Source organism: Protomyctophum bolini (genome assembly GCF_963924005.1).
Source record: "Protomyctophum bolini genome assembly, chromosome: 6".
Taxonomy (NCBI): Eukaryota; Metazoa; Chordata; class Actinopteri; order Myctophiformes; family Myctophidae; genus Protomyctophum; species Protomyctophum bolini.
Window position 1 is genome coordinate 26,069,676 of NC_137867.1, and position 25,873 is coordinate 26,095,548.

At 41.3% G+C, this 25,873-nt stretch overlaps 1 protein-coding gene across 2 annotated transcripts; it reads left to right on the forward strand.

Annotated features, from left to right (window-relative positions):
* The first annotated feature begins 671 nt into the window (after positions 1-671).
* Positions 672-16,670, forward strand: sncaip (synuclein, alpha interacting protein). 2 transcript variants are annotated; one of them, XM_080766541.1, is made up of 12 exons: positions 672-804; positions 2,829-2,921; positions 3,504-3,576; positions 4,229-4,791; positions 5,359-5,536; positions 6,412-6,686; positions 7,431-7,610; positions 7,727-7,840; positions 8,030-8,155; positions 9,473-9,642; positions 10,120-10,209; positions 11,681-16,670. In XM_080766541.1, exons 2-12 carry the CDS (start codon positions 2,865-2,867, stop codon positions 12,720-12,722), a joined length of 2,868 nt encoding a protein of 955 aa, XP_080622667.1. In that variant the 5' UTR covers positions 672-804; positions 2,829-2,864; the 3' UTR covers positions 12,723-16,670. The 2 variants fall into 2 exon arrangements, with proteins under 2 accessions (XP_080622667.1, XP_080622666.1); XM_080766540.1 differs by having other exon boundaries at positions 696-843.
* The last annotated feature ends 9,203 nt before the right edge of the window (positions 16,671-25,873 follow it).

The window sequence follows — 25,873 nt, forward strand, 5'->3', positions numbered from 1 at the left end:
TATGGGCTCGCGCAAGTACATGATCCACGTGACTGGGCTGTTTTCTGCTCCCTCAATGTTGTAACTGTCTTACTCTATGGCTCTGATAAGAGCACCCGGCGTTTTCGATGTGACCACTAGATGGCACTGTTGTCTTTAAAATCTTAATGTTGCAAGCAATCTTACCCACAGGCATTCAGAAGGCTATAATTATGGAACACTGTCCGTATGCAGTGCAACTTTTTTTCTTTTTGCTGACACGATGAAAGTATGGTACGATTGGCAATATGAAAGATCTTATTTCATTGGTCGAATAATATACAGCTGCCGTTGGTGTTGGTTGGCCTGTCACGCTATTCAAAATATAACTTTATATTGTTAAATGTAAAAAAATGGTTCTCTACTATATATATATATATATATATATATTTTTTTTAATTACAATTTATTTACTTAACTAATTACTCAAATTAGTTAAATGTTAGTTCATAAGTAAATCGTATGCATGTACATACGAAAAAAGATTGTCCACATTGAAATGTTTTTTGGTCCCCCCCCCCTGAATATCTTAAGATAGAAAAAACGAATTGTTCGAATAGCCCTTGGTGTAAGTAACGTTCGTGCGTTTTATTCTAAGGATAACGGACCTATGTAACGGACCGACCCACTTCCGCTCTCTCAGCAACTCCCCATATGTCAAAGCCTTTGTGCTTCAAGACAGCAAGAAGGGAAAAAAACAGCTGGATCCAAGGATTCTAGCTAGCGCTTTAGCTTGCTCTCAGTTTATCAAGCTATTACTTTCCTCATCTCACCATCTTCAATAAGGTACGATAGATTAAAGTCCTCCAATTGTTTTCAGGAAAAGTAAGTCTTTGTGTGCGTGTCTGTGTCTGTGCGTCTTGTGGTGTGCTCAATGTGTTGTAGAACGGTTTTACCTGAACCATGTCTGTTTTGACCTAATTTTCCAAGTGCCTGATTATAGCTAGCCAGCAAGCTAACTAGCTAGCTTATTGGGATGCCATGATCAGCCATCTAGCTCAAGTAATTAGCCAGCCAGCTTTTGCTTTTTGCTAGACCTAAGCAAATGATGGCTAAACTGGCTACATCCAAATGTACCGTTTCCTGTGAAGGTATATGATTCTACAGTACAGTAGCTGGCAAACTTGCAAGGTAGAAATACTTGAAGGCAGCCTATGGTTATTGTATCTGCTTATGTTGTGCAAATGTTTTGGAACACTTTTGGTGTAACTTGTTTCTGTGTGAACACAGATCAAAGTAATTCATGATGACATGCAAGTCACGTAGGCCTACACTTCTGCAATTTTGATTAGTTAATCAAATGTGAAATATTATATACCATGACATTGGATATTATTTATCTGTACATTTAGTCAATTTTTGGTATGATATAGGCCTATATTATATAGTTTTTATTTATTTAATTAAAGTACTATAATGACAGTCACTGGTTAAATTGCTGACTAGACCCAATGGACTCAGCAGAACAGTCAGGCTTACTCATTCGGATGACAGCTCTTTTTCCATTCTCCACCAAGTTACCGGTAGTTTCACTACAGGTATGCTTTTGTAGTTACCGGTAGCTTGCAGTAGGCTAGCTTTTAAAATTATTAGACATTCAAACTGTCTTACACACACTACACGTACACACACGCTTTCTCTCTTTGGCTACCCTACATATTTATCAACTTTGCCATCGAACAAAACTGAACACAGAGCTTTGATTGGCCTAAACATTTGAAGTTATTTGTATAGTTGTACAGTTATCCATTGTTATAAGATTACAAATTGCTAGGAGGTAGATTACAGCAATTGAGTACAATGGTTAATTTAGTTGTGCAGTAGGGGCTGATTGATATAAATTATTGAAGCTGAAATGGAAAACAGCCTTTTTTTTGGGTAACATTCTAAGCACGGGATCAGTGTTTGAAAACACTACAATCCTAAATAAAGCTCTGGAAGCTTCAACCCTAACATTAGAAACTCCTGTCCAGCTGTTGCCATTGTATCGAGAGCTCAATCACTCAGGGAGTTAAAAACATGTCTTATGTTTGGGTTACAAGGCAAGAGAACCCATCCTTTTGTTTTGAGCACAGGCATAGGGTGGGAAATAACACTAGTCGCCAGCCAACTACTGGAAAATCTTCAGCTATAGTTGGCAAGTGTGTATAGTACACTACCAGCCATTTTAGCAAATAGCCTACTGTAACCATTCAAGGGTAACTATGCTATTTAGTGGTTGAAACAGCTGCACTGTGTTTGGAATGTTTTAAAACATACTGGACTTGTAATGTTAAATATACATACTTGTTAAATAAAAAGAAAGGTCCCTCTACTGTGTTTGTATGTTAGGGTGGTCAAATGCTCCTTTTAAAGTGTCACACTGCTGTCTAATTATACCAGATTATCCTAGAATTTTGTGTTGGCTTTGATCTAGAGATTAAGCCGTTTGTAGAGGATTAAGTAGTTTGTACAGCATTGGTCTGGTTTTCTACATCCAGGATCAGAAAGCGGATAGTTTTGTGTTTAATTTATCGGTTGCTATAGGGACAATCCACTCTAATGTATGCTCATTGCTCCATCGTGCAACAGTTTCACTTGTTAAAAGAACAGATCTACGAATAACACAAATGTGTTGTGAGCTTGTAGATCTGTTCTTTATGGCAAGCCACAGCATACTTAAATTAGCCTGAAAATAGAATCACAATGTGTGTCACTATTGTATCAGTATGACACAACATATTTATTTAGTAAGAAAAGGCTATTGAATGTGACAGTCCTGTGTTTTACTGACTACTATATATCAGTAATGTCGTGTATGTTTTGTACAGTACATACAGTCCTGTGGCTGATGATGGTGTGTGAAGATGGAAGCTCCTGAATACCTGGACCTTGATGAGATTGACTTCTCTGATGATGCAGTGGTCAGTATTAATTACAGTGACCTAAAGAAAAATACATGCAGCATGAATTGAACCAACCTTTGGTCAAATCTGCCCACAGGAAATTGGTAAATATGCTTCACGCAACATAATTCACAATAATCGGTGCAACACAAGAATAGATGACAGTGAAGTGATAATTTAAAATGAATCTATCAAACTATACTGTAAGAACTGGCCAACTTGTCAAATAATACAAGAAAGAGGCAAATATGTGAAAAAGCTGATCTACTACAAGCTCACAACGCCTCGCAGTGTGAGGCATTGTTGTGCTTGTAGATCGGTTATTCTCACAATATTTGTCTGTAGAACCGAGTGAAACAAAATGTAATGCCTCAACTACTACATTCCAAGTGCTTATCAGGGTTGGGGGTCCCCAGTTCAAATATGATAATTTTTGGAGGGTCATGGCCTGAAGGTTGAGAACCACCCTCTCCAAGACGAAGGTGTTGGCAGTGAGGGAGACTATACGAATTTGGCAGCACCTAGATTGGAAAGGAAAAAGAGAACTTTCATTTGAACTGAGCTATTCATTAGCCTTACTTTCTCTGTTGCTCTCTGCAGTATTCTGTGACGTCCCTAAAGAGCATTCCAGAGCTGTCAAGGAGGAGTGATGTCCAGGGAGAAGAGAGACCAGGTATAGCTCCCTTGAAGCCTCCTTCTATGGTGTTATTCAGTATGGCTGTAGATATCCATTCTTTTCTTATCGATTACTTTGTCAATTAATCAAATAATTGAGAAGCAATTTTCTTATTTACTTAAGTTTTAAATATATCGGCAAATTGATGCAAAAATACATTCTACTTGATTTTCTTTAATAATCTAAATTGATTAGTCCGATGAACCATTTGTAAGCACTATTTTATAAAGAAAAAATGTTGATCTATAACATCACAATGCATCGCAACATGAGCTTGTAGATCAGCTATATCGACCTAATTTCCCCCTCTGTATTTAGTGTTCTTGCCACTAAGGATGAAGTTATATTTACGCTGAACTAAAGCTGTGCATAGCTTAATCTTATGTTGGTGTGTATATGCAGTAATTAATCCTTGTGCACACAAATTAGAGTGCCGTTGACTAGCTTGAAGTGGATTAGTTTAAATTAAATGACACTAAAGTTCAGGTGTCCTGGTGACAGTCAGATAATGTGTTCACCACATGATCTGTGTCCCTCTTCCCTGTCTCCTTCTACTGCATGGCCTATGTACCAGAATTACCCTCAAATACTGTACATTAAATAAAAAGGGAAATATAAATGTCTTAACTTCTCCCCTGGCTTCACCCAGTGCCAGCCATCAACTGGAGCCGTGGTGTCTCGTCTCACTCTGGAGGAGGCATCAAACCCACAGGCCTCGCTGATGTCCACAGCAAGTTCCGCCCGGTGAAGAGGGTCTCCCCTCTGAAACACCAGCCAGAGACCAATGACACCGACTCGGATGGCAAAGTCCAGGGGCAGGGACAGGGGCAAGGACAGGGGCAGGCACCGGCAGAGCAGGGGGAAGACAGCAAAGAGGACTCGGGCACGGATAAACCACCCCAGCCTTCAACCTCTTCTGACGGTCAGGGGGGGAAGGCAAGGGGCTTGGGTGTTGGTGGGGGAGGAGGAGGAGGCATCAACCCTCAGGCTCTGTTTGGAGAGCTTGAGCACTACGATCTGGACATGGATGAGATCCTGGATGTGCCTTATATTAAATCCAGCCAGCAGATGTCCACGCTGCCCCGCGTGCCCCACGACAAGCGCTCCATCACTGGGAGTAACCTGGGAGGAGGCACCCTGGAGAGGAACCCACGAGGGAGCCTGAAGAGCTCAGCCCTTCCCCACAACGAGCCTCTCAGTGCCCAGACACAGGTGAGGAGGTCTATGAGTCATGAGTCATGACACACACATCCTTCCTTGAAACCACTACCTGCACTTGCTAAGATCTGACAACTATGTTGGACCTCTCGTGTTTGTTAGTGGTAGTTTCAAATAAGAGTCATTCAATTCAATTATGTGCCCAACCATAATTATGCCGTCTCATCTGAACTGGTTCTACAGTAAGTTGTGTAATTCTGTGGCATTTACAAATCTCTCGCTCTCCCCTCTCTCATTTTCCTTTTATCTACCTGCACATGCATAAAGTCAGTGGCAAATTTTGTGGCAAAGTGAGTGGCAGGACTTTTCTGTTTGGATGTATGGGTCAAGGTCAGAAAGTCGTTTTTTGCCTCTCAGTAAGCGTTCCCGCATAACACCCGGGTATAATGATGATGTCGCGTGCATACCCTCTATACCACCATATTCCTGTTCATTCTGTAGTACTGTACTGTTATAATATAGTGTATGTAGTATCCCTGTCAGTACCTAGGCCAGGGTAGCTTGTCTTTTAGATGTGTGGTTATGCAGCATACGATACATGTGTGTTGTACTTCCCTGTAGTACTGTGTGCTGTCGCCAGTGAAGTGGTCAGACCTGAGGAAGTCTAAATCCATGGACCCAGACTTCCACCACCATCACCTCCACCGCTCCCCGGGTGCAGGAGGAGCCTACCTCCCTGACCACCACTCCCCTGGACACCTCAGCTGCTCCTCCTCTCTCTCCTCCTTCTCTGATGCAGGTATGTTTCATAACACTAATAGTTATCAGCATAACACAAAGTTGAATCAGTCCGATGTTTTGATATTTTCAGGTATTTTTTTCTCCACGTGGCAGAGACTATGTTTAGCACCCTGTCTATCCGTCAGTCCGTTAGTCCGTCTGTGAACAGCTAACCTCTGGCTCCGTTGGCCAGATCTGCATGAAACCTCACACATTCCCTGGATGCCAGAACAGAAATTCTTCAGATCGGCCTGTAATAGCTCCACGAGGCCGACTTTTGTAAAACAATGTCTTTGACTCCTACAGATTGTGTCCAAATCGGTACTCAGTATCTCTATAGTCATGTGATCAAGAGGGATCTGTCTGATTTGTCATATTCAATTCTGATTGGCTAAGAAAGATAATGCATAAAGTTTGCAGGGGTGGTTCGCTTCGAACAAAATGCCTCAAATCTTGAATGCTGCGTCCGATTGTCGTGAAACCTTGCATGCACATTTCCACTACGCTGAGGAAGAAATGCCACCCTTTTCACATTAGCCTATCACAGCACCACCAAGAGGCTGACTTTTTACAAAACTGCCTCAAATCATCCGAATTGCCGTGAAAGTCACACATGCCTGTTATAGCACGACCAGGAGGCCGATGCATTCTGAACATACTGGCCCACAATAACCTACCTGACCTGGCAAGGACTTGTGCTGCGAGGTGCACTTTTTGTAGTCTAGGCATCTCTTTTCTGTCTGTTATTTGATAGCTTTTTCCATTTTTAATATCAATGTTTTTCGTATTCAGTAAAAGTTAACGTTTATAATAAATAAACGTTCAAATAATAATTTGATACAGTATATCACCCAGCTGTAGCCATATATTTACCTAATGCCGATTCATTTCCAGATAAGCTGCTGTCAGCGAGAGTCTACTCAGACTCCCAGAGCCAGAGGCCTGGTGTGGAGGCTCCAGGTGGTCAGCTCCAGGGGATGAAGTTCCCTCTGCCAGGCGGCAGTCTGAGCAGGCAGGACAGCTCCAAGGGCAGGCCCCCTGCACTAGGAGTCTCCAGGGGCTACGGAGCAGGAGGAGGAGGAGGAGGAGGAGGAGGAGAGGTGGACGAGGAGACAAAGAGAAACCAGAACATCATCAACATCATCAGAGAGGGACAGATCTCGCTGCTGGTGAGTGTGACATCATCACAGAGGGACAAATCTTGCTCCTGGTGAATGTGCCCTTCATAAGAGAGGCTCTGTTAGCTACCAAATAGATATAATTTTAGGGGTCCTTGACATAAAAGGTTTTGAGGACCACTAATATAGCTACATAGGTTTTTTCTAAAAATAAATAAAAAATAGAACACATTTGTAGAATCTGTCTTAGATCTTAATCCCCTGTAATTGGGAGCTTAATATAACAAAATGTAGCAACTTTTAGCTTGTTTGGCTAACGGCCGATGTAATCTACCTAAAACCAGCCGAAATCTGCGCGTGCACGGTCGATCACGCACGCACGTGGTCTTTATGTGCATCGCTGCGTAAAATGCGATATTTTGGGCTTGATTAGAGCTTAATTTGACTTAGTTATAAAAAAAAACAATGATCACTTAGCATCCTGGACATCTGATAGTGCTGCACAGTCCAAAGCTAGTACCGGATGTTATTGTTCCTTAAACTGGAAGTGACATCGTGTGACATTTGGTCAAAATCGCCATAATGGTGACGTTACCGCCACCTTCAGGACTGAGTGTCTAATACTATAGGATTGCCGTGTGAAAATGAGATGTAGTGTGTATATCACAGCTTTTTCTATTGGCATTAAAATGGCGAATTAAACATATGAATAGTGCAGGCAGAAGGCACAATCCACTGTTAATTAGGCTGGCCATAAGCCAGTTAATGGGCACTCTACTCTACTATATTCTGTAGCCACATCTAGCAGCAGACAACCTGGAGTTGATCAGGGACGAGGATGGGAACAACCTGCTCCATATCGCAGCCTCCCAGGGCCATGCCGATTGTCTCCAGCACCTCACCTCCCTGATGGGGGAGGACGGCCTCAATGAACGCAACAGCCAGCAACTCACTCCTGCAGGCCTGGGGGTCAAGGTAGGGCAAAAGGAGCAATAGACAACAATACATTGTATTGGGACAGCAGACAATCTAGGTTGTCATTTAAAACTTAACAATTAAGCTGGAGAAATCTTGAAAAACATGTCTTTCAGAATGGCCATTTGGAGTGTGTGAGGTGGATGGTGAGTGAAACGGAGGCCATAGCAGAGCTCAGCTGTACCAGGGAACACCCCAGTCTGATCCACTATGCTGGCAGATACGGGCAGGTAACCAGCATACTTTTCTTCCCTAAGAATTGCGGCAGCTTGCAGATGTCATTATAGGAAAAACAGTGAAAATATGTATGTATATACTATGGTTTGAGTGGTTACATGTATTGTAAGTGGTTAACTAAATTAGTTACACACACTTTAATGAGGTCTGTGTGTGTGATTTCCATCTCTTGCTCTCTCCAGGAAAAGGTGTTGCTGTGGCTGCTGCAGTTCATGCAGGAGCAGGCCATCTCTTTGGATGAAGTAGACCAGCATGGGAACACTGCAGTTCACGTAGCAGCCCAGTATGGACACCTCACCTGTTTACAGGTAGAAGAAGTAGTTTTGAAGAAGTAGTTTTGTTTATTTGAGGTTGAGTGGTGCACTCAACCTTTTGGGTTGCGGTTGGATAGCGGGCGGATAATTAATTTACGGTTGCGGGTGACAAAAAACTTCATCCACAGATCTCTAATAGGTGGTTATATGGAGAGTGAGGTTCATACTGTAAGACTCAAGTCTCCATCTCAGTGGCTGCAGTATAAATGGAAACCATGCAATATTTTCTTACCCACAGCTCGTGTGAGCAGCATTTCCTATTGTTAGCAGCATTCTGCCTTAAATGCATTCAGATTTATACAATATACCACACAAATAATACACAATATATTACAACAGAACTGCATTCATTTTAACACCTCAGGGTTCTGTGAAAGGCCTGGTGTGTTTTATTTTGGGCTGTCTGGAGGGCCCGATGTTATCAGTCATGCCTGTTTCCTGTGGGCCAATCTGAGAACCCGTTTACAAAAAAAAAGGAAAAAACGCCTTCTGCTGTTTGTATCCATTTAAATTTGAAATCTGAATCAGTAGTGCAGCTCGAAATCTGTTCTTGAGAGATTACTCATGGGCCAACCTGGCCACCAATCAAATGTCTGGAATGACGATACTTCACCTCCACAGGACCAGAGCCATAGAGTAAGACAGAATTACGACAACTCCGTTCACTTCATGGGGCCAGGCTCTTCTACATAAACTTCTATTGAAAAGGGACAACCGGAAGTTTACGGAATGCATTGGAGCTTATGGGCTCGCGCGAGTACCTGAATACATTGAGGGGGTTTTCTGCCCCCTCAATGTCGTAACTCTGTCTTACTCTCAGAGCCCTTAGGGCTAATTTATGTGTGTATGTGTAACTGGGACAGTGGGGAGCTCATGGGTCCATTTGGTTGGATTTTTACTGTGTACAGTGCAGTGACAGAAATATAAAAGTTAAATACAATGGATAATGAGTGAGCCTTGGCTGGCACTGTAGTGCGAATAAGACTATTGAATAGCTGCCAGACAGGAAGTATGTCCAGCTGCTGTGGTCAGATTAGTGTGCGGACTACCTGATCTTGAGCAAAACATTGTGATTCTACAGTAGCCCTGTTCTAAACTGTGTGTGTGTGTGTGTGTGTGTGTGTGTGTGTGTGTGTGTGTGTGTGTGTGTGTGTGTGTGTGTGTGTGTGTGTGTGTGTGTGTGTGTGTGTGTGTGTGTGTGTGTGTGTGTGTGTGTGTGTGTGTGTGTGTGTGTGTGTGTGTGTGTGTGTGTGTGTGTGTGTGTGTGTGTCCGTGTGTGTGTGTGTCCGTGTGTGTGTGTGTCCGTTCCAGACCCTGGTAGAGTACGGCTCTAATGTTACAGTGCAGAACCAGCAGGGAGAGAGGTCTTCCCAGAGTGCCGAGCGGCAGGGTCACACCACTTGTGCACGTTACCTGGTTGTTGTTGAAACCTGCATGTCTCTGGCCTCGCAGGTGGTCAAACTTACCAAGCAGCTCAATGAGTGAGTCCCCCCGACCCCACACACACACACACACACACTGACACTATTACTGTTAACCATGTCTGCCCTATGTAAACTTAGTTGTAGTAAAGTATCAAAAATAGCAGATCTAAAAGTTCACAATGTGTCGCATCACAATGCGTTGTTTGTAGATCGTTATTTTTTACAAATGTGTGATTTGTTTATTCTTTCACTTGTTCTATTACATTGTTACCTACTGTATATGCCGAAAATACACATGGCATGGTAGGTTTACTATCACTGTGGCCATAAAACCCTAATATATCCAAAGTGCATAGACAATGTTTCTGAGAGAGAAGCGTGTACCAGTCCCAGAAGAGGGACAAGAGTTTACCACTTTCAAAAAATGTAGATTTGTACATTTTCAAAACATTTCGGAGATAAATATAAATATAGGTAAAATAGCTGACCTACAAGCTGAAAACGATAAACACATGCGTGTTGTCCCACCTGCAGACAAGCCACAGAGAGGCTGGCTCTACAGAACCAACTGCAGAGTTTACTGGATCCCAATAAGACTGAAGGAACACCCAACAGGTCACCCAGGTAACAAACACACACATGCACAGCACACATCCCCTCTGGCCTACCTTCACAAAACACTGGTTTCTTACACTGCAGATCAGAACCCCAAATGGGAGTGGTCTTCCCATGGAGTATGTTTATAGTATACAGTATTATTAAGCCCTGGTCCCAGGGTGAAAGACTACTTATCAAAATGGTGTCATTAGCTGAGAAAGTTTACTTTCCCAAATGCCAAAACTGTTTTAATTCAAACAAAAACGTCATTGTCCTATTAAAGGGAAATTCTTCACAGAATACGCAGATTCTTATCTCTCTCTTACAGTAAAATCTGTGAAAGAATGTAAGAAATTAGCCAATTCTGTCCAGTTATTATCATAAATAAACACCACAAAGGTATTAAAATCACAACCTACAATTTGCTGCGATAATATCTCAGCCAGTGTCATAAATATCGACATTGCAACCGGTGCGCTGTACCGGGGCCCAGCCGCCTTGGGGTCCCATGAAGAAAAAAACAAACAAAAAAAGACAAGGCGATCCAATTTTCTCTGCCAAAAATCTGCGTGCGTCCTGGAGTTGCATGCGTGCCCATGTGGATCTGCTCAGAGCTAAAGCGGCTTAAAGTCACTGGCAGTGACTTTAAGTGTTATTTAGCACCAACATTAGGACAAATCCAATCTGCTGCTTGTTTCCTTTCAATTTGCAGAATCTCTTCTTGAGAGATTAGGACAAATCAAACAGCGAAAGTTGTCGATATTAGGGTTGTCCCGATCGGATCGGGTGATCGGAAATCGGCTCAGATCACATGATTTTCAAAACATCGGAAACGGGGAGAAAAGATCAGATTTTTTATTATCTAATGTAAATCTCAAAGAAAGGTGTATATAAGCAATGAGATTTTGTAAAAACTGTTGTGTTTATGCTAGTTTTCCTTCTGGTCCCAGTCAGAGATCATCATGCTAGTTGTTTTCCTTTTGGTCCCAGTCAGAGATCATCAAACAAAGACTAGTCACACTCAGAGGCGTGAAAGACAACTATGATGAAAACAAAGGAAATGCAACCCCCGCTATGCATGATGGCATAGGTGATTCCCTCAACGCCATTGCCGTAGATCAATGGCAATTGCGCTTTTATAGCGCTTTCGATTGATCAAGTCACAATGCTACTCACGTTAGCATCGGGTTGCTAGCTGTTGTTGTCATAACACTGGGTCGCGCCATCTTCGATCGTCGTCACCATAAACACCCCTTCTATCTGTGTCTTCAATCGCCTGTATCTCCTATTCCTTGTCCTAGATGGCATTCTTGGTCAAAACAAGGTTTATTTAGGCAAATGCCATCCGAATAATTTTACATTTATAATTGGTAGTAATAGTATCAAGTGCCAGTGGAAGTACTGTAGGTGTGCAATTGTGCATGTCATTGACAACTTACCTGCCAACACTGATTTGTGAAAATAAGAGAGATGTTCTCTCTCCCTCTCTGGACTTCAGTTCCCATCAGCCCTCAATGGAGGCGTGGTCAGAGATGACACTGACAGCAGAGGGCACTCCTGGAGACAGCCACTGGGTTGTTCGACAAGGGTGTGTAGCTCCAGACTCAGTGATACGGCAGCTCCTGGGAAAGGACATGTCGGAGACACTATGTCCCAGAGATAGGCTGCCCACAGCTGGCAGCCTAGCCAGAGAGGGTCCCGGTGGCTCTGTGGCTCCTGGGGGTCCCCCTGGAGGCCGCAGAGTAGGTCTAGTCGAGAAGAGAGAGCTCAAACTAGCAAGACTCAAACAAATCATGCAGCGCTCTCTCAGTGAATCAGATTCAGACACTTACCCACCAGAAGAGGGTAAAAACCCTGGAGCCCCATCTGCAGGTGCGACACGCCCTGATAGACCTACCCACCTGCCAATCACAGAGGAGGAGCCAGTCACAAATAATCTCAATTTGGTGACAAAAAAGCACCTCCCCTCGTCTTCCTCTTCCTCTACTGCTCATGGGGCTTCCAAATCCATTGACGTTGCTGGGTGCAACCGTTCTCCAACGTCTTGTGATCCAGAGACTATGGATGGTAAACCGGCAGATGGTTCTGGTGAGTTTCATGACCACAGCAATGGTCAGAAAGTTGCCACTAGTCCCAAAAGTGCCCTGAAGTCCCCTTCATCTCGCAGGAAGACATCCCAGAATCTTAAATTGAGAGTCACCTTTGACGAGCAGATCCACAAGAGCTCCAACCAGGAAGCAGAGCCAGCCAAGGGGCATCATGGGAAAGAGAGGACTCCTGCAGGCGGTTCTGAAGGTAAACGACCATTTGGAACATTTAGATCCATTATGGAAACATTGAGTGGCAACACAAACCACAACAACAACAACAACAACAACAGCAGTGGTAGCAATCAGTCAGCCACTGCTGTTAAACATTCTGTTGGTGGAACACCTGCAACTAAACATTCCGTGTCCGGAAGCACTCAAAACTCGCCTGGCAGGAAGTCAACAGAAAGTAAAGGCAGTCCCAAGGGCAAGAACAAGACCACTAACGTTTAGTTCAGAATAAGTGCCTACTCAAGGGCAGGGAACAAAACTGTAGCAGTGGGTTTTATAATATTCAGCTTATTAAGGTTTAGATACATGAGCAACATTGAGAGACAATGCAGTTCGCTAATTCTACCTAAAGTTATGACCAACTAACATTCTATTATTTATTGTCCACTCTGTTTTCAAATTTCAGTTTTACAACCCAGACTTCCTCAGCCAGTCTGGGAATTTTAACTGGTAACTAGCAGATTGCAATAAATTGGCTTTTTATCATCCATCTGGTCCCTGCTCAATTTAGTGTTAATCAATAGGAAGACTTTTCCCCTCCAAATGTTGCTCATGTATAATAACTGTTTACAGTGTTTTCATACAATGTGGGGCTGAAACATGTTTCTAGGCTGTTGTTTCTATGTTATCGTTGGCATGATGTATTTGATATGATGTTAACTGTAAGAGGTGAATGAGAATGTGTATTTCATACCACTTTGAGACATTTAAGCAGATTATCTTATGGATGTTATGATGGTTTGTTTCCATTTGCTTGTCAGTCCAGTCCTACAGAAACCATATCTCCAGAACAGAACTTTGAATAGGAAAACAAATTGATGTTCTTATTCATATACATACATTTACACATAGTTTTGACTTGAGCCTAAGTTATACTTATAATGTGTGCTGTACCAAGCACCCGAAATATATAGCCACTCTTACAAGCTCACTACAAGTACACAATTCATCGCAGCGTGACATGTTATGAGCTTGTACAGTAGATATTGGTATAAATCATTAGACCCATGATCATAATATAGGAGAATAGAATTATCAGCGCATGTAATCAGAAATTACATGTTGCATGCAATATCTTTTTTGTGATAGACCAGTGGTTCTCTACTTTTCTTTCCTTTTTTTTACATTACATTCAAATCTTGGTGTTTTGCTGATTATTTTTGGGCCCACTTGCAATATCCCCATGGCCAACCAGTGGGCCCCGGCCTACAGGTTGAGAACCACTGTGGTAGATTTTATATGTCTAAAGGTAGAAAAAGTCAAGGTTTTGGTCAGGATGCTGTAACATACTGTAACCACACATTTTGGACATTGTCCACTCAACACTAAAGATGAAATTGTAAAATATTAGTATTTATGTTTTATGCACACAATTATAGAATTGGAACGTTTACAAATAACGTGGTTATGTTCACCAGCACAGCAAATGTATTTGAAACCACTGTATATGTTTAACAGTATTTAAAGTTTTTTTTGTTTAGTTTTTATATTGTATTCCACTATTTTTTATTCTCTTGGTTATTATCTATGCAGTATTTGTTTGGCATTAAGTAGAATTTAGTTGGGTGTTGTGACTATTAAGTGAGATTGGGAGGTTGTGGGATGCACCTTCTATTAACAAAGGACTGTAGTTGACCAGCAAGCTGACAGAAAATACAGATTGAGAATCCAGAGAATGTGCACTCTGTCCTGTCAGTGGAACTGTGTTGTTAGCCTATTGACCCCTGAGAAGAGTTATACAAATGTTTTTAGATTTTTGTCAAATGACAAATGATATTATATCGGTGTATGTGGTCACTTGGCTGCTCACCACTATTTCAAGTTCGGTACCTGGCCCCAACTGTCGACCGTTTGTACATCAGCATGATGTAACCACAAGTTAACAAAGTTTTTCTTTAAATGCCATGCTTAGCATCTTAGTTATTTTACCTCTAATTTTGTGATATGCACGTTCCTATTCACATAATGAAGTTGTTTTAATGACATGACTCATGTTCACAAATTACCGGTAGGCTTTTTTAAAATGACAATCTCTTCAAGAATAGTTGCTGTACCTTACTGGTATATACCGATATCATAGAAAACAGCTTCAAAACACACAATATAAAACATGCATGCACACACACAGTTAAAATATTGTTTGTCCCTTAAACTAGTCCAATAACCAAGCACAATTTATAGCATTTACTTTTAAATGACTGCATGTGGTGTTCAATGTAACTGTTCAGTAGTCTGCTAAATTCAGAAGTCAGAAGTTTGGATGAGTAAGGGTACTATGTGCGCCTTTGTGCGGTCTACTCTTGTGTTTAAACACTGCCATTGGTTTTGTGTCCATAGTTCATGAGTGATGGTGCATCTTTTGAGGCAATTGAGATCTGTAATATTTGAAAGACATTTCAATTTTACACAGGGCAATCTTAAGCATTTATTCCATAAGTTCAAGGTTTTAGGATCTCTGCAGTGCAATGACCCTAACCCAATATTTTGGGTCATGGTACGTATATCTCAGAATCTTGAGGAATGTAAAAATTGACATGTAAGACTGGAAATGTAAGTGATAACAGTTGATTTTAGGAGTTTGATACTGACAAACGGGGATAAAGACATTATGGGTGACATTAAATATTGTCTTGATTGATTGATAGAATACTTAGTCAGAAATGTATTATTGGTGAAATTGCCCCTCCACATTGCCTGGAGAATGTGTGTCTCAGCCTTACAGATCAGTATGATTAATGTCTGTTGAGATTTACTTGGAATGCAGTCTTTGTTTGAATTAATATCAGTTTTATAGCCATAGGAAATAGAATATTTCCTGTTTCAAATCATGGGATTTTCAACAGAGGTGATTTTGTTTTGTTACATTTTTTGTTTTTGTTTTTTAACCAAAAATACCTGATTTACATGAGATTGTGATCGACTTTTCGGTGCCTGGCCTTATAGGATTGATTGACATCAGTATACCCAGCCACTTGGATGTTTACTCTCAATGCAAAAAAACAAACAAAGACAAGTTATTACACTACTATTGCAATAGTTGTATCATGATTGTCTGACCTTAGTGATATCTTTCTTTTAGTCTTGTTTCTTAATAACCTACATATACTGTACCGAGACAGACAGAGCTCAACATTGAGCAAACACAATGTTCTCTTTAATATCCTTTAATTATTTAAACATTTTGTTGATCAACGCAGAACTAAAATAAACTGTAACTTTGTTCTCCGTGTACAAAATGTTTTCATTTCACTGGATACTTGTGTTTAAATGTCTGATAGTTAATTGCAACACAGATATCTTGTCTCAACTCAAATCTTAGAAGGCAGGACATAAAATGTCAGTAAATTAAAATTTCCCGTTAAACTAATGTGCATGACATTGCTTATCGTATCAACTTGGTGATTGATACAACACATTGTGAGCTAAGTCAGAGGCTTGGAGTGATGTCTTAGTCGATGTTATAGCTTCATGTTTTGTGTAAAGTCTTAATACTACAACCATTTGGAAAAGATCAAAGTGCTGTCAAAACAGCTCTAAAATTGGTCAGAGACCCAGGGGAGATGGGGTTGTTGACAGCTGTCAGTGGCAATATGAGCGGAGCTTTAGTTATATGTGTCATAAGGAGGCATGTGGAATTTGACAAAATGTCACCCCAGTTAATAGTAATAATAGTGCTAATAATAGTATCCATAGTTGGCTTTAAAGACCCAATCAGTGATACAAATTAAAACAAATGTGCAGGATCACCGGGGACATGTTCTCTATAGTTGAATGATGGACTAACACTAAACACACAAGTTTGAAACAGTATTTTGTGGCTGTAATAGATTTGGTTATGTTTGAGTAATCTCTCAAGGGTTCGCAGATTGACATTGGAGTAAAACACACCTATATTTTGATAGAAAGTTCCAAATATCATATTTCCCATCTACCAATCAAACACTAGAATATATCCCTAATTTATGTTCAATATCCCAGATTGTGCTTGTAATCCATAGTGCATGCTGCTCTTCACATTCATTTTTCATTAATTCTATTTCTTGCCTTTTGAGTGTTGATTTGTCCAGTTTTGCAGAATGTCACGGATGTGAATTAATGTCATCTAGCCATCTGCCATAACCTAATAAAACTGCAGTTTGTATTGGCATATGAAGCTTTTCAAAATGCAATTTTTGTATGGGGGAAATCCTTATTGGAGCTACAGTCTAGTCATTTAATCAGTCAGTCATTTAGGATCCATCTGTAAAATTATAACAAGTACTGCTAGATCCTGCTTTTCCCATATCACATAAGTCTATGACATATATTGTTTAGTTTCTTTTGGGGTTTGTTTACTATTTTCTAATATTAGAAGTAAAAATTGTCCTGATGTATAGGTTACATCCGGTCTGAGTGAGAAACTCCCCTGACATCTAGATTGATTTCATCTGTGAATTGTGTCTTCTGGTTATTTAATGGACAATACATAATGGACGATATATTTATTTCTCTGAGCTTCACAGTATCAAAAACAGTCACTTAACAGGGCAGGATTTATGGTGTTTGTGTAGCAAATTGGCCTTTGATGCTTCTCTCACAGCCCATGGGTTCTCCCTGCGGAACCTAATGGGTCTCGCACTAATAGTGTCCCTCAATCATAGTCTGGAATATGAAACATGGTCTTATTGCCTGACAATTAGCAAAACAACACTGAGAGATGTGAGGACATGGTATGTAAGGGTTAAGGAATGCAGAAGCGCGCGCACACATACACACACACACACACACACACACTTCCTATAGTCACCCCTGCCCGCAGACATTTTCCACCCACCACAGCACCATCCACTCCCCCAGTTCATGTAACAAAAAACAAGAGCTATTCTTTTTCTCTCTGCTCCACTATCTTCCTCTTCCTCCTTTCCTTTCCTTTCCTTTCCTTAGTGGGATGGAGGGGGGACGGGGACGGGGGGTTGAAGTTAAACTGATAAATTAGACCTCATTTATTGGACAACAGTCTGAGTCAATACCCAGGGTGCCTCTCTCGTCCACACACCTTGGAAGGAAGGCGCGGGAGCCGGCTAATTGGTGCATGCTGTGAGGGGAAGGAAGCGTTTAGGGTGCGAGGCGAGCGGGGCGCGTGGTGGTGCTGGCGGGCAGCGCACGCCACTAAAACGGACGAGACGAGCGCTTGATTTGACAGTTGGGGGAGTCGTGTATAGATTTTTGTGTCTGTTGTTTTGGCTTATTTGTGTGCTTCTTTTACTCAGTCAATCAAATTTAATTGACACCGCTGGGCTGGGGCGGGGGCGCGAGGCAGGGATGACAGGTCTTTTAATGCCAAAGAGAGGAGGTTCTTCTTCCCCTGAAGGGGTGGGGGTTGTTCTAGCCATGCCCACCCCAGTGACAATTCCTCCTCCGCCGTCAACAGTATTAATTGATGTAACGACAGCGATGATGGATACTAATAAACACAACCTTTAAGAAAAAGCTAATTAGATCGCCTCCTGTGCATGCCACCGCAGACACACTGGGCTGGGGCAGGTGGGCTTCCATGCATGATAAACAAGATTTGTCTTATGTGCAGGCCTTTCTCTGGTCCTGTCTGTGTAAACTCATAGACTGGATTCTCATTCTCAATAAGCATGGTGTTTTAAATCAAATATGTTTGCATTGTGAAGCATCAAACATGCATGCCTACAGTATATAGCCTACTTGGGTGGTTAGGCCAAGCCTGGGGACCGCAGGCGATTTGGTTTACTAGGCCCTAGTGGCCAAGGAGTGTTTTGTAATGATTGGTTAAACTGTTTTGACTGACTTGCTCTGTTATGTAGGAATGGAACAGTAAGTATTTACATGGAAATCAAAACCAAGCATTGTTCTGGTGCTCTGCCTTTGATGTCAAGTAAGTTGTGACCCATGATGACCTGTGTGTGTGTGTGTGTGTGTGTGTGTGTGTGTGTGTGTGTGTGTGTGTGTGTGTGTGTGTGTGTGTGTGTGTGTGTGTGTGTGTGTGTGTGAGAGAGAGAGAGAGAGAGAGAGAGAGAGAGAGAGAGAGAGAGTGAGTGAGTGAGTGCGTGAGCTAGCGAAGGAGGGAGGAGCACATGCACAATGTGTCCCAAGGGCATGGGGAGGACTGTAGTGACTGAGTATGGTGTGGATCAGTCACAAATAATGAAATGCATGCATTACAACATATTAGAGAAAACCCACACAAAACTGTTTTATACTATCACCCACCAAATCCAAAGAGTGGATGTACTGAAGCTTTTATAAGATTAGGAGTTAGAACCCATTGTCCCACAGCCAGCCTACATGTCAAGATAATATAAATATAGCCACACACACACACACACACACACACACACACACACACACACACACACACACACACACACACACACACACACTCTCACTCTCTCTCTCTCTCTCTCTCTCTCTCTCTCTCACACACACACACACACACACACACACACACACACACACCTGGATGGGCATGATTTCTCACAAGTTAATATAGGTTGGTAGTGTTCTTGTGTTGTGCAAGAAGTTGCTGGTGAGCACAGATTTCAGCAGTAGCACCAACATTGGTACAAAAGAGGACTGTCCATTCCCTGTTGTGCCAGAAGAGGGCAGCATTGCTGTTCCCATTTACCCCGACTGTGAATAATGGTGAGCTCTTTTGGTTCAAAGAAATATGTGCTCAGTTTTAATAGGCTTAACTACAAGTCAAGTCAACCATACATGAAGTCTCTTTGCGGCAGCCATTCAAGTGCAGTCAAATGGTCAAAACATACATATTAAACAAATCAGGATCTGTCACTCGGCAAGATAGTATTGTTTTATCATAGTAGTCTAACTTTCTGATGTAAAAATGTAGTCTGGTTCAACCATAGGGTTCGGCCATAGCCACTTGCCCAAATGTGATGACCTGGCTGTTTATAGCCCAATGAGTGTTTTTCTTGCAAAACCCCCTAGTTTGACACGTGCACATGCTACTTAAAGTATAGTGAAATCTAGAAAATGTTGCCTTATATAGGTTGTTATTTTGGTACCCCAACTTTCAGCAGCTGCCACAAAGTTTCCCAAGGTCACTGACTCGGCCAGCCTAGCTAAATTATTAGACCCAATGCATGCCCTGGGTTACATCTGTGCACAATTTGGCGCTGTTAGACAAATTTGCGAAAAATCCCTAAGGGCCTGGACTTCGGGTGAGACTTTTAAGACATTTTTAATGCCAAAAAATAATAATAATAATGAAAGAAAGAGATCATTACTGCATCAAAGGTAATCAACTAACTATAGCCTACTATAATAAAAAAAAATTATCAAACATGATTGTCAAATAATAAGAGAAAGACAAACATTTTGAAAAGCCTATTTTCACAATAGTTATCTGTCGAACCAAGTCAAACAAAATGTAATGCCTCATATGATTATTATTTATTTTGTTTGGTCACGGCCTGAAAAGGTTGAGAACCACTGTCCTAAAAGTTACCAAACTGTGATACTACTGTATCATCGTTATTTTTCTTTTAAAAAAAAGCACATTGGACATCGTTTATTTTTATTAGTAAACAGAGAATTTGGCTTTTAAGACAAAGGAGAATGCTAGTTGGGTCTCAGTCTACTAAGAGTATTGGTCCTCAGTACCATCCTTCATTTTGACCAGGGAAAAGCCATTCCCAGTGCACTATAGCCAAACATAAACCTCCAAAGGGACACCCAATTAATCATTTTACTTTGTGTGTGTTGTGTCCCTGGCTGAATATAACACTGCAGGTATATACCTGTTGTTATATTGTTGTCCTGTATTTGTTGTTACTGGCAGAGCTGTGTAACATTATTTGCCTCTTCTCTTGGCCAGTTCTCACACATAAAATAAACTTTAGTCTCAATGTGGCTTTTATTGGTTAAATAAATAAAATACACTGTAGGGTAGTCTTATAGGGCCCTAATCTGAAATACAGTATGCTGTAGAGTTGAATAAAAAAAGGCTACTATAGAGAAATGGTCTAGCAGCCATGTAAACACAGGAAACTTCATACATATAGGGATCAGTACCGACTATCCAAGGGTTCTGTACCCCTTCATTTTACATCTACATAAAATCTCTTTGCCGAAAATAAGATCTACAACCTTACAGCGTGTTGTGTTGCGATGCATTGCTGCACTTGTAGATCTGCTACTTTGCCCAGAATAGGGTTCATGTGGTTCCCAGGACCATACCTGATGGGTGATGATGACACTGCTTAGCCCTTTGACTATGACTCATGGCATTCACTCTGACCATTTTTTCCAAAGCTCGTTGGATTGTTTGATTTCCAAGGAAGGAAGCCACTGAACGATATGGAAATCAACTTGAACAGCAACTTGAAACTTTCTTGAAGTAAAACATATAAAAAAGCATGTGATTTATTTTGAAAGTCTATCTAAAAATTGTCCCTGGAGGAAAGATTGATTTATTAAATCCAATTCACGCCAGCATTAAAACGCAGTATTATCGCGCAGAGATGTTTAGCCAACATGAGTCAATTATTCAAGTAAATTCGGTAACATTTTTATGACTTTGGAGAAAAAAGACCTTAACAACAAAAAAAGTCTTTAATATGTCCAAAGTTGTGAACAGAATAGACAATGCCATATACTGTATGCCAGTATGGTCCTTTAAGCCTATTAAAAGGCAAAATCTTGAGTGTTAATTGAATTCTAAGGGTGTTTAAAAATGAAGACTAAAAAATAATAAAAGGGAAAAGAAAAGGGGAAAAAATCAGTCCTCTGAGGGAACCAGTATAGATCAGACTCCCTATTAGGCCTGGTATGTGTTTTTTATGGTGTTATTTGTATTCATCTACAGTCATACATACCACACTTCAGCCTGTATTTACCCAGCGTAGGCTTCAACCATGTGGGCAAAAATATTGACATGAATTCTTTTCATGCTACTATGGGCGAGTATGCATCAAATGGGTTTAACTAGCCACCAGAGGTTTAACAGAATATAAACAATGTTAAAATGACATTTTAAAGGGCTACATTAAACACAGCAATAATATTTCTGCACTGTGTTTCTCAGCCAGTGGTTTGGGGCCCAAAATGGGTCACAAGATATTCTAATAAGATTCTGGACAAAGACCCATGCCATTGGTGGTTTGAACCTTGTAACCAATTTTGAAGGCTGTCATATAATGTGAAAGTGTACATTTGCGGACAAAACTTTAGTCATGAAGCCCAAGTGACAGCAGCACCACCACCACCAACAACAACAACAACAACACAAGATTATAATGAAGCCTTTGACTAGATTATGGTTAGTGTTGCCAGAATGTCAGAATGGCATAGTGGTTAGAGAGGCCCTGCAGCTGTACGTCTTTCATATGATCCCGACAACAATGCTTCTTGTTAAGGTTAATTGTAAAGGTTAATTGTAAAGTGCTATGTTATTCCGGAAGATTACATTATGTTTATACTATCTTTCCTAAAATAGCAGATATACACTACAGTGTGTGTAGTGACTACACAGTGTAGTGCTCAGCTCACAATGTTTTGCATAGTGTCATATTGTGAGATTATATCAGCTATTTATTTTATTTTAGAAAACTAGATTTTCAGGCCGCTACACAACTTTCAAATCTAGTCCTACATTATGCTGAGCAGAGCACATTGAATGAGATATGACCATTTGAAATGCTAAACACTGCCATGGCGCCCCATACTGTATGTGTGCAATTTAGATGTTTCGTGTGACTAGTGTTTGTGCCAAGTTTGGTTGGTGCGGACTGGAGCAACGGTGCGCCTAACAACGTGTGGCCCCTGGGGCCCCGTGGTTGCAGTAAGCTATGCTGTACAACGTGTGGTCCTCAGGACCACACGTCTTGTGGTCAGCTGTCCCTTAGTACTCATACTCTGTCCCTGGCATCACTAAGCTGGGTTGTACAACGTGGCCCATGGCATCACCCACTTTGAATATATTGTCTACCATACAACAGTAATACAAAAACATCGTTTGTGTGATATAGCAATGCAATTTGAATTGTCATATCAATCTTTATAGCACCCAGACTCTGTAATTACACCCTTTACACGCACAAAAAATAATAGCAAATTATAACATAACAGCTCTTCCTTTTTTGTCTAACCCCCTCCTGTTTTCTACTTTATTGGAATAGCCAGCATTTAAAACAATCTGTTTCCCTCCCTTCTATTTGGGAGACACTTTGATCTAATGCAGTGTTTCCCAAACTGTGGGTCTCACTCAACAGTAAAACAGTAAACAAACCAACACACAGTTTAAGTGTGCACTTGAGTTATGACCCAAATTGACACTAAACACATCCTGTTTGAAGTAAAATGAGACTGAAAAACTGAGTTTTCCCTGTGGCATTAAAGCAACACTACATTACTGTATGTAGTTTGGGGTGTCAGTGGCCACTTTGGACATGGCAGCCAACTTCAGTACCCAAGAGTTTCTGCAAGCATGTCCGGCAAGGACGTGCCATCCTCCAGTCTTTGCTTTGACTGGCAATTAAACTCTGTCTCTCCTATACAAAGTAATACAGTCAAGACCCTAGCTAGCTATCTTTATAGTCATGTAATCACGCCGGATCTGTCATTTAATGTATGCCAGCCATTTTTTGAAAACAGCATGCATTCATCTTCATAACATTACTAAGCATTATGAATATACTGTTACGTCACAAACGATCATATCCTGGTGGAGACCTGTGTCCCGAGGGGCACTTTTTCTAGTTGTTTCTCTTTCCTAGTGATCTACTACGGGCGGCTACGTACGCTATGAGTAGCGTAAGAGTCTAATCCTAGATTATTGATGTTACCATTGAAAAATGTAAGCAGGTTGGTTGGTTGGTCTACAGACTCTACAATCATGCTTTGTCAGAAAGACAGACATTTAAACTTTTGTCAATCAGTAAATGTGTGCGACGTGAACTTGTGATAGAAGTTTGTTCTGATAGGGCTAGACTTGACCTCACCCAGACTGCAACTTTTATTTATATCGACACAACTCAACACACTAGTTTATCTTATTATTATTACATTATGCTTAATACCTGTAACCCCCAAAACAATTAATTCAACACAACTTGGAATACTGAAACACTGAACTTTTGGCATGTTTTATAGTACAAAACAAACAACATTGTATCAATTATGTTGTAATGTTGTTTACTGTTGCATCTATTGCAAAATATCCACCTTAATGAGATTCTGCTTGGAAGAATATAGTGCTGATTTTAGTAACTGAACCTTTTACCATCAAAAGTTTTTATTTTCATGACCATTATCCATTCCTTATAGACGCTGTGTGAAATGTGCTGCTTTATTGGCATGGCCAGCTGTAAAATGAGTAACTGTCAGAGCAGGGCAGAGACTAACCTTTGAAGACCAAGAGAGAGAAACAGAGAGACGGAGAGGGGAGAGAGTAGTTTGTTAGAGGAGGGAGATATTGGACTTCAGACAGTAAACAGGAGGCAGCCAGCAGTCCAGAAACACACCACAGCTTTGTCATCTCAGGCAGCAATGCAGCATACTGACATTATTTCACTTTCACACACTCGCACATATGGTATAACACGCACAAAACACAAACATGTGCATACACACATGCAGGCATAAACAGTGCACACACAAACACCGATATTGATCAGCTGAAATCTCTCTCACACACACACACACACACGACACACACACACACACACACACACACACACACACACACACACACACACACACACACACACACACACACACACACACACACACACACACACACACACACACACACACTCTCTCTGTGCACATTCAGCGTGCACTGAATTGACTCTTCTCCCTTTTCGACTGATAACGATACCATTTCTGGTCCATGCTCCTTGTGTCTATCTGTTACTGTATATGTCACACTGTGTCTACTCTGTTCCCAACTGCTCTCAGCTCTGAGACACTTGCAGAGCCAGCCTCCCTCTGTGGATATTTATTGGAATGCAATGGCTCCTTTAACCTATTCTATCGACCACTGAGTGGCTCCCATTAAGGCAGGCTGGGACATCCCCGGGGACATGCAGTCAGTCCCTCACTGCCTGCATGTGTATAGGCAGTGTGTGTGTATGTGTTTATCGAAGGAAATCTTTAGGGGCCCTGTCTCTTGTGGTTCTTAGGGTGCTTGTGGGCGTTTTGTGTGTATTCTTGTGTTGGACAGGGCACTGTGTATACTGTATGTGTACATGTTGTAGGATGAGCGCAGTGTTTATACTTGTGCTGTGTTCGAAAAGGTCTATGTATGTATGTCTGTTTCTTTTGTGTGCTTCATTTATGCTCGTCACTTGATGTCTGCAATGTGCGTGTGTGTCCGTGCATGCTCAACCTTTCGTTCATGTGTGCATCTATGTTCTGCAAGTACAGTATGTCTCTGTCCCTGTTGTGGCCCTCAAGGGACCATCTCACTTCTAGCAGTGTCTTCCAGGGCCCTGCTTGCTCGGGACCTTTTATTTGGTGTAAATATCAGCTCATTACTGCTCAGCAGACAAGTGCAGCACTGGCACATGCCTCAGTGGCTGGGAGTGTCTCAGGGGGTCCCATCAACCTGACAGGAGTTCAAGGGGACACTTAAGTTTGAGGGTGTAAAATGTTTGGTTGCACATACTTCAGCTATGGGAACACACAAGGCAAAGACACACCTCGAATGTACACACTACTGTAACTCTTTCACACACTCATGTACACACTACTGCAGTGATACTCAACCTCAGGCCCACGGGCCACATCAGGCCCGCGGGACCATTATGACTGGCCCACCAATGAAAATCTAAAAAAAAGAAGAAAAAAAAATCTGGAAAATGAAATAAAAATAAATAAATCTGAATGAAGTTATCTTTAATTACATTATTATAAGTAATACTATTAGAGTTGTACTATTACTCGAACGAAAATAAAAGCTTGGGGGGGGGGGGGGGGGGAGATGCAATGCAAATGAAAGACATATACTGTGTATCCCTATTCCCTGACATAATTTTATAGCTAAACGGACAGAATTCTATTTTATTTGAATGATGAAACCCAGCTGCCATTAATAGTTGGAAATGGAAATGGAAATTGCGGAAATTGTAATTGCGGAAATGGTGGAAATGGAAATTGCGGAAATGTGGAAATTGCGGAAATGGTAATTGCGGAAATTGCGGAAATGGTGGAAATGGAAATTGCGGAAATGGAAATTGCGGAAATTGCAGAAATGGTAATTGCGGAAATTGCTCTTCACTTATAGCTATCTATTTTCAGGTAGATTGTTTTATTTTACTCAGTCAGCCATATCACTACTCATTTTTTTTCATGAAAAAGGTCATAGCTGGGTAATCTATTTTCAGGCAAATTGTGTTTATTGT

What these genes read in the sequence shown, in the direction of transcription:
- sncaip (XM_080766541.1), top strand. Translation starts at nt 2,865, where the DNA reads ATGGAAGCTCCTGAATACCTGGACCTTGATGAGATTGACTTCTCTGAT. An exon ending in CCAGGGAGAAGAGAGACCAG is followed by an intron (nt 3,577 to 4,228) that starts GTATAGCTCCCT and finishes GGCTTCACCCAG; the next exon opens with TGCCAGCCATCAACTGGAGC. An exon ending in ATGCTGGCAGATACGGGCAG is followed by an intron (nt 7,841 to 8,029) that starts GTAACCAGCATA and finishes TGCTCTCTCCAG; the next exon opens with GAAAAGGTGTTGCTGTGGCT.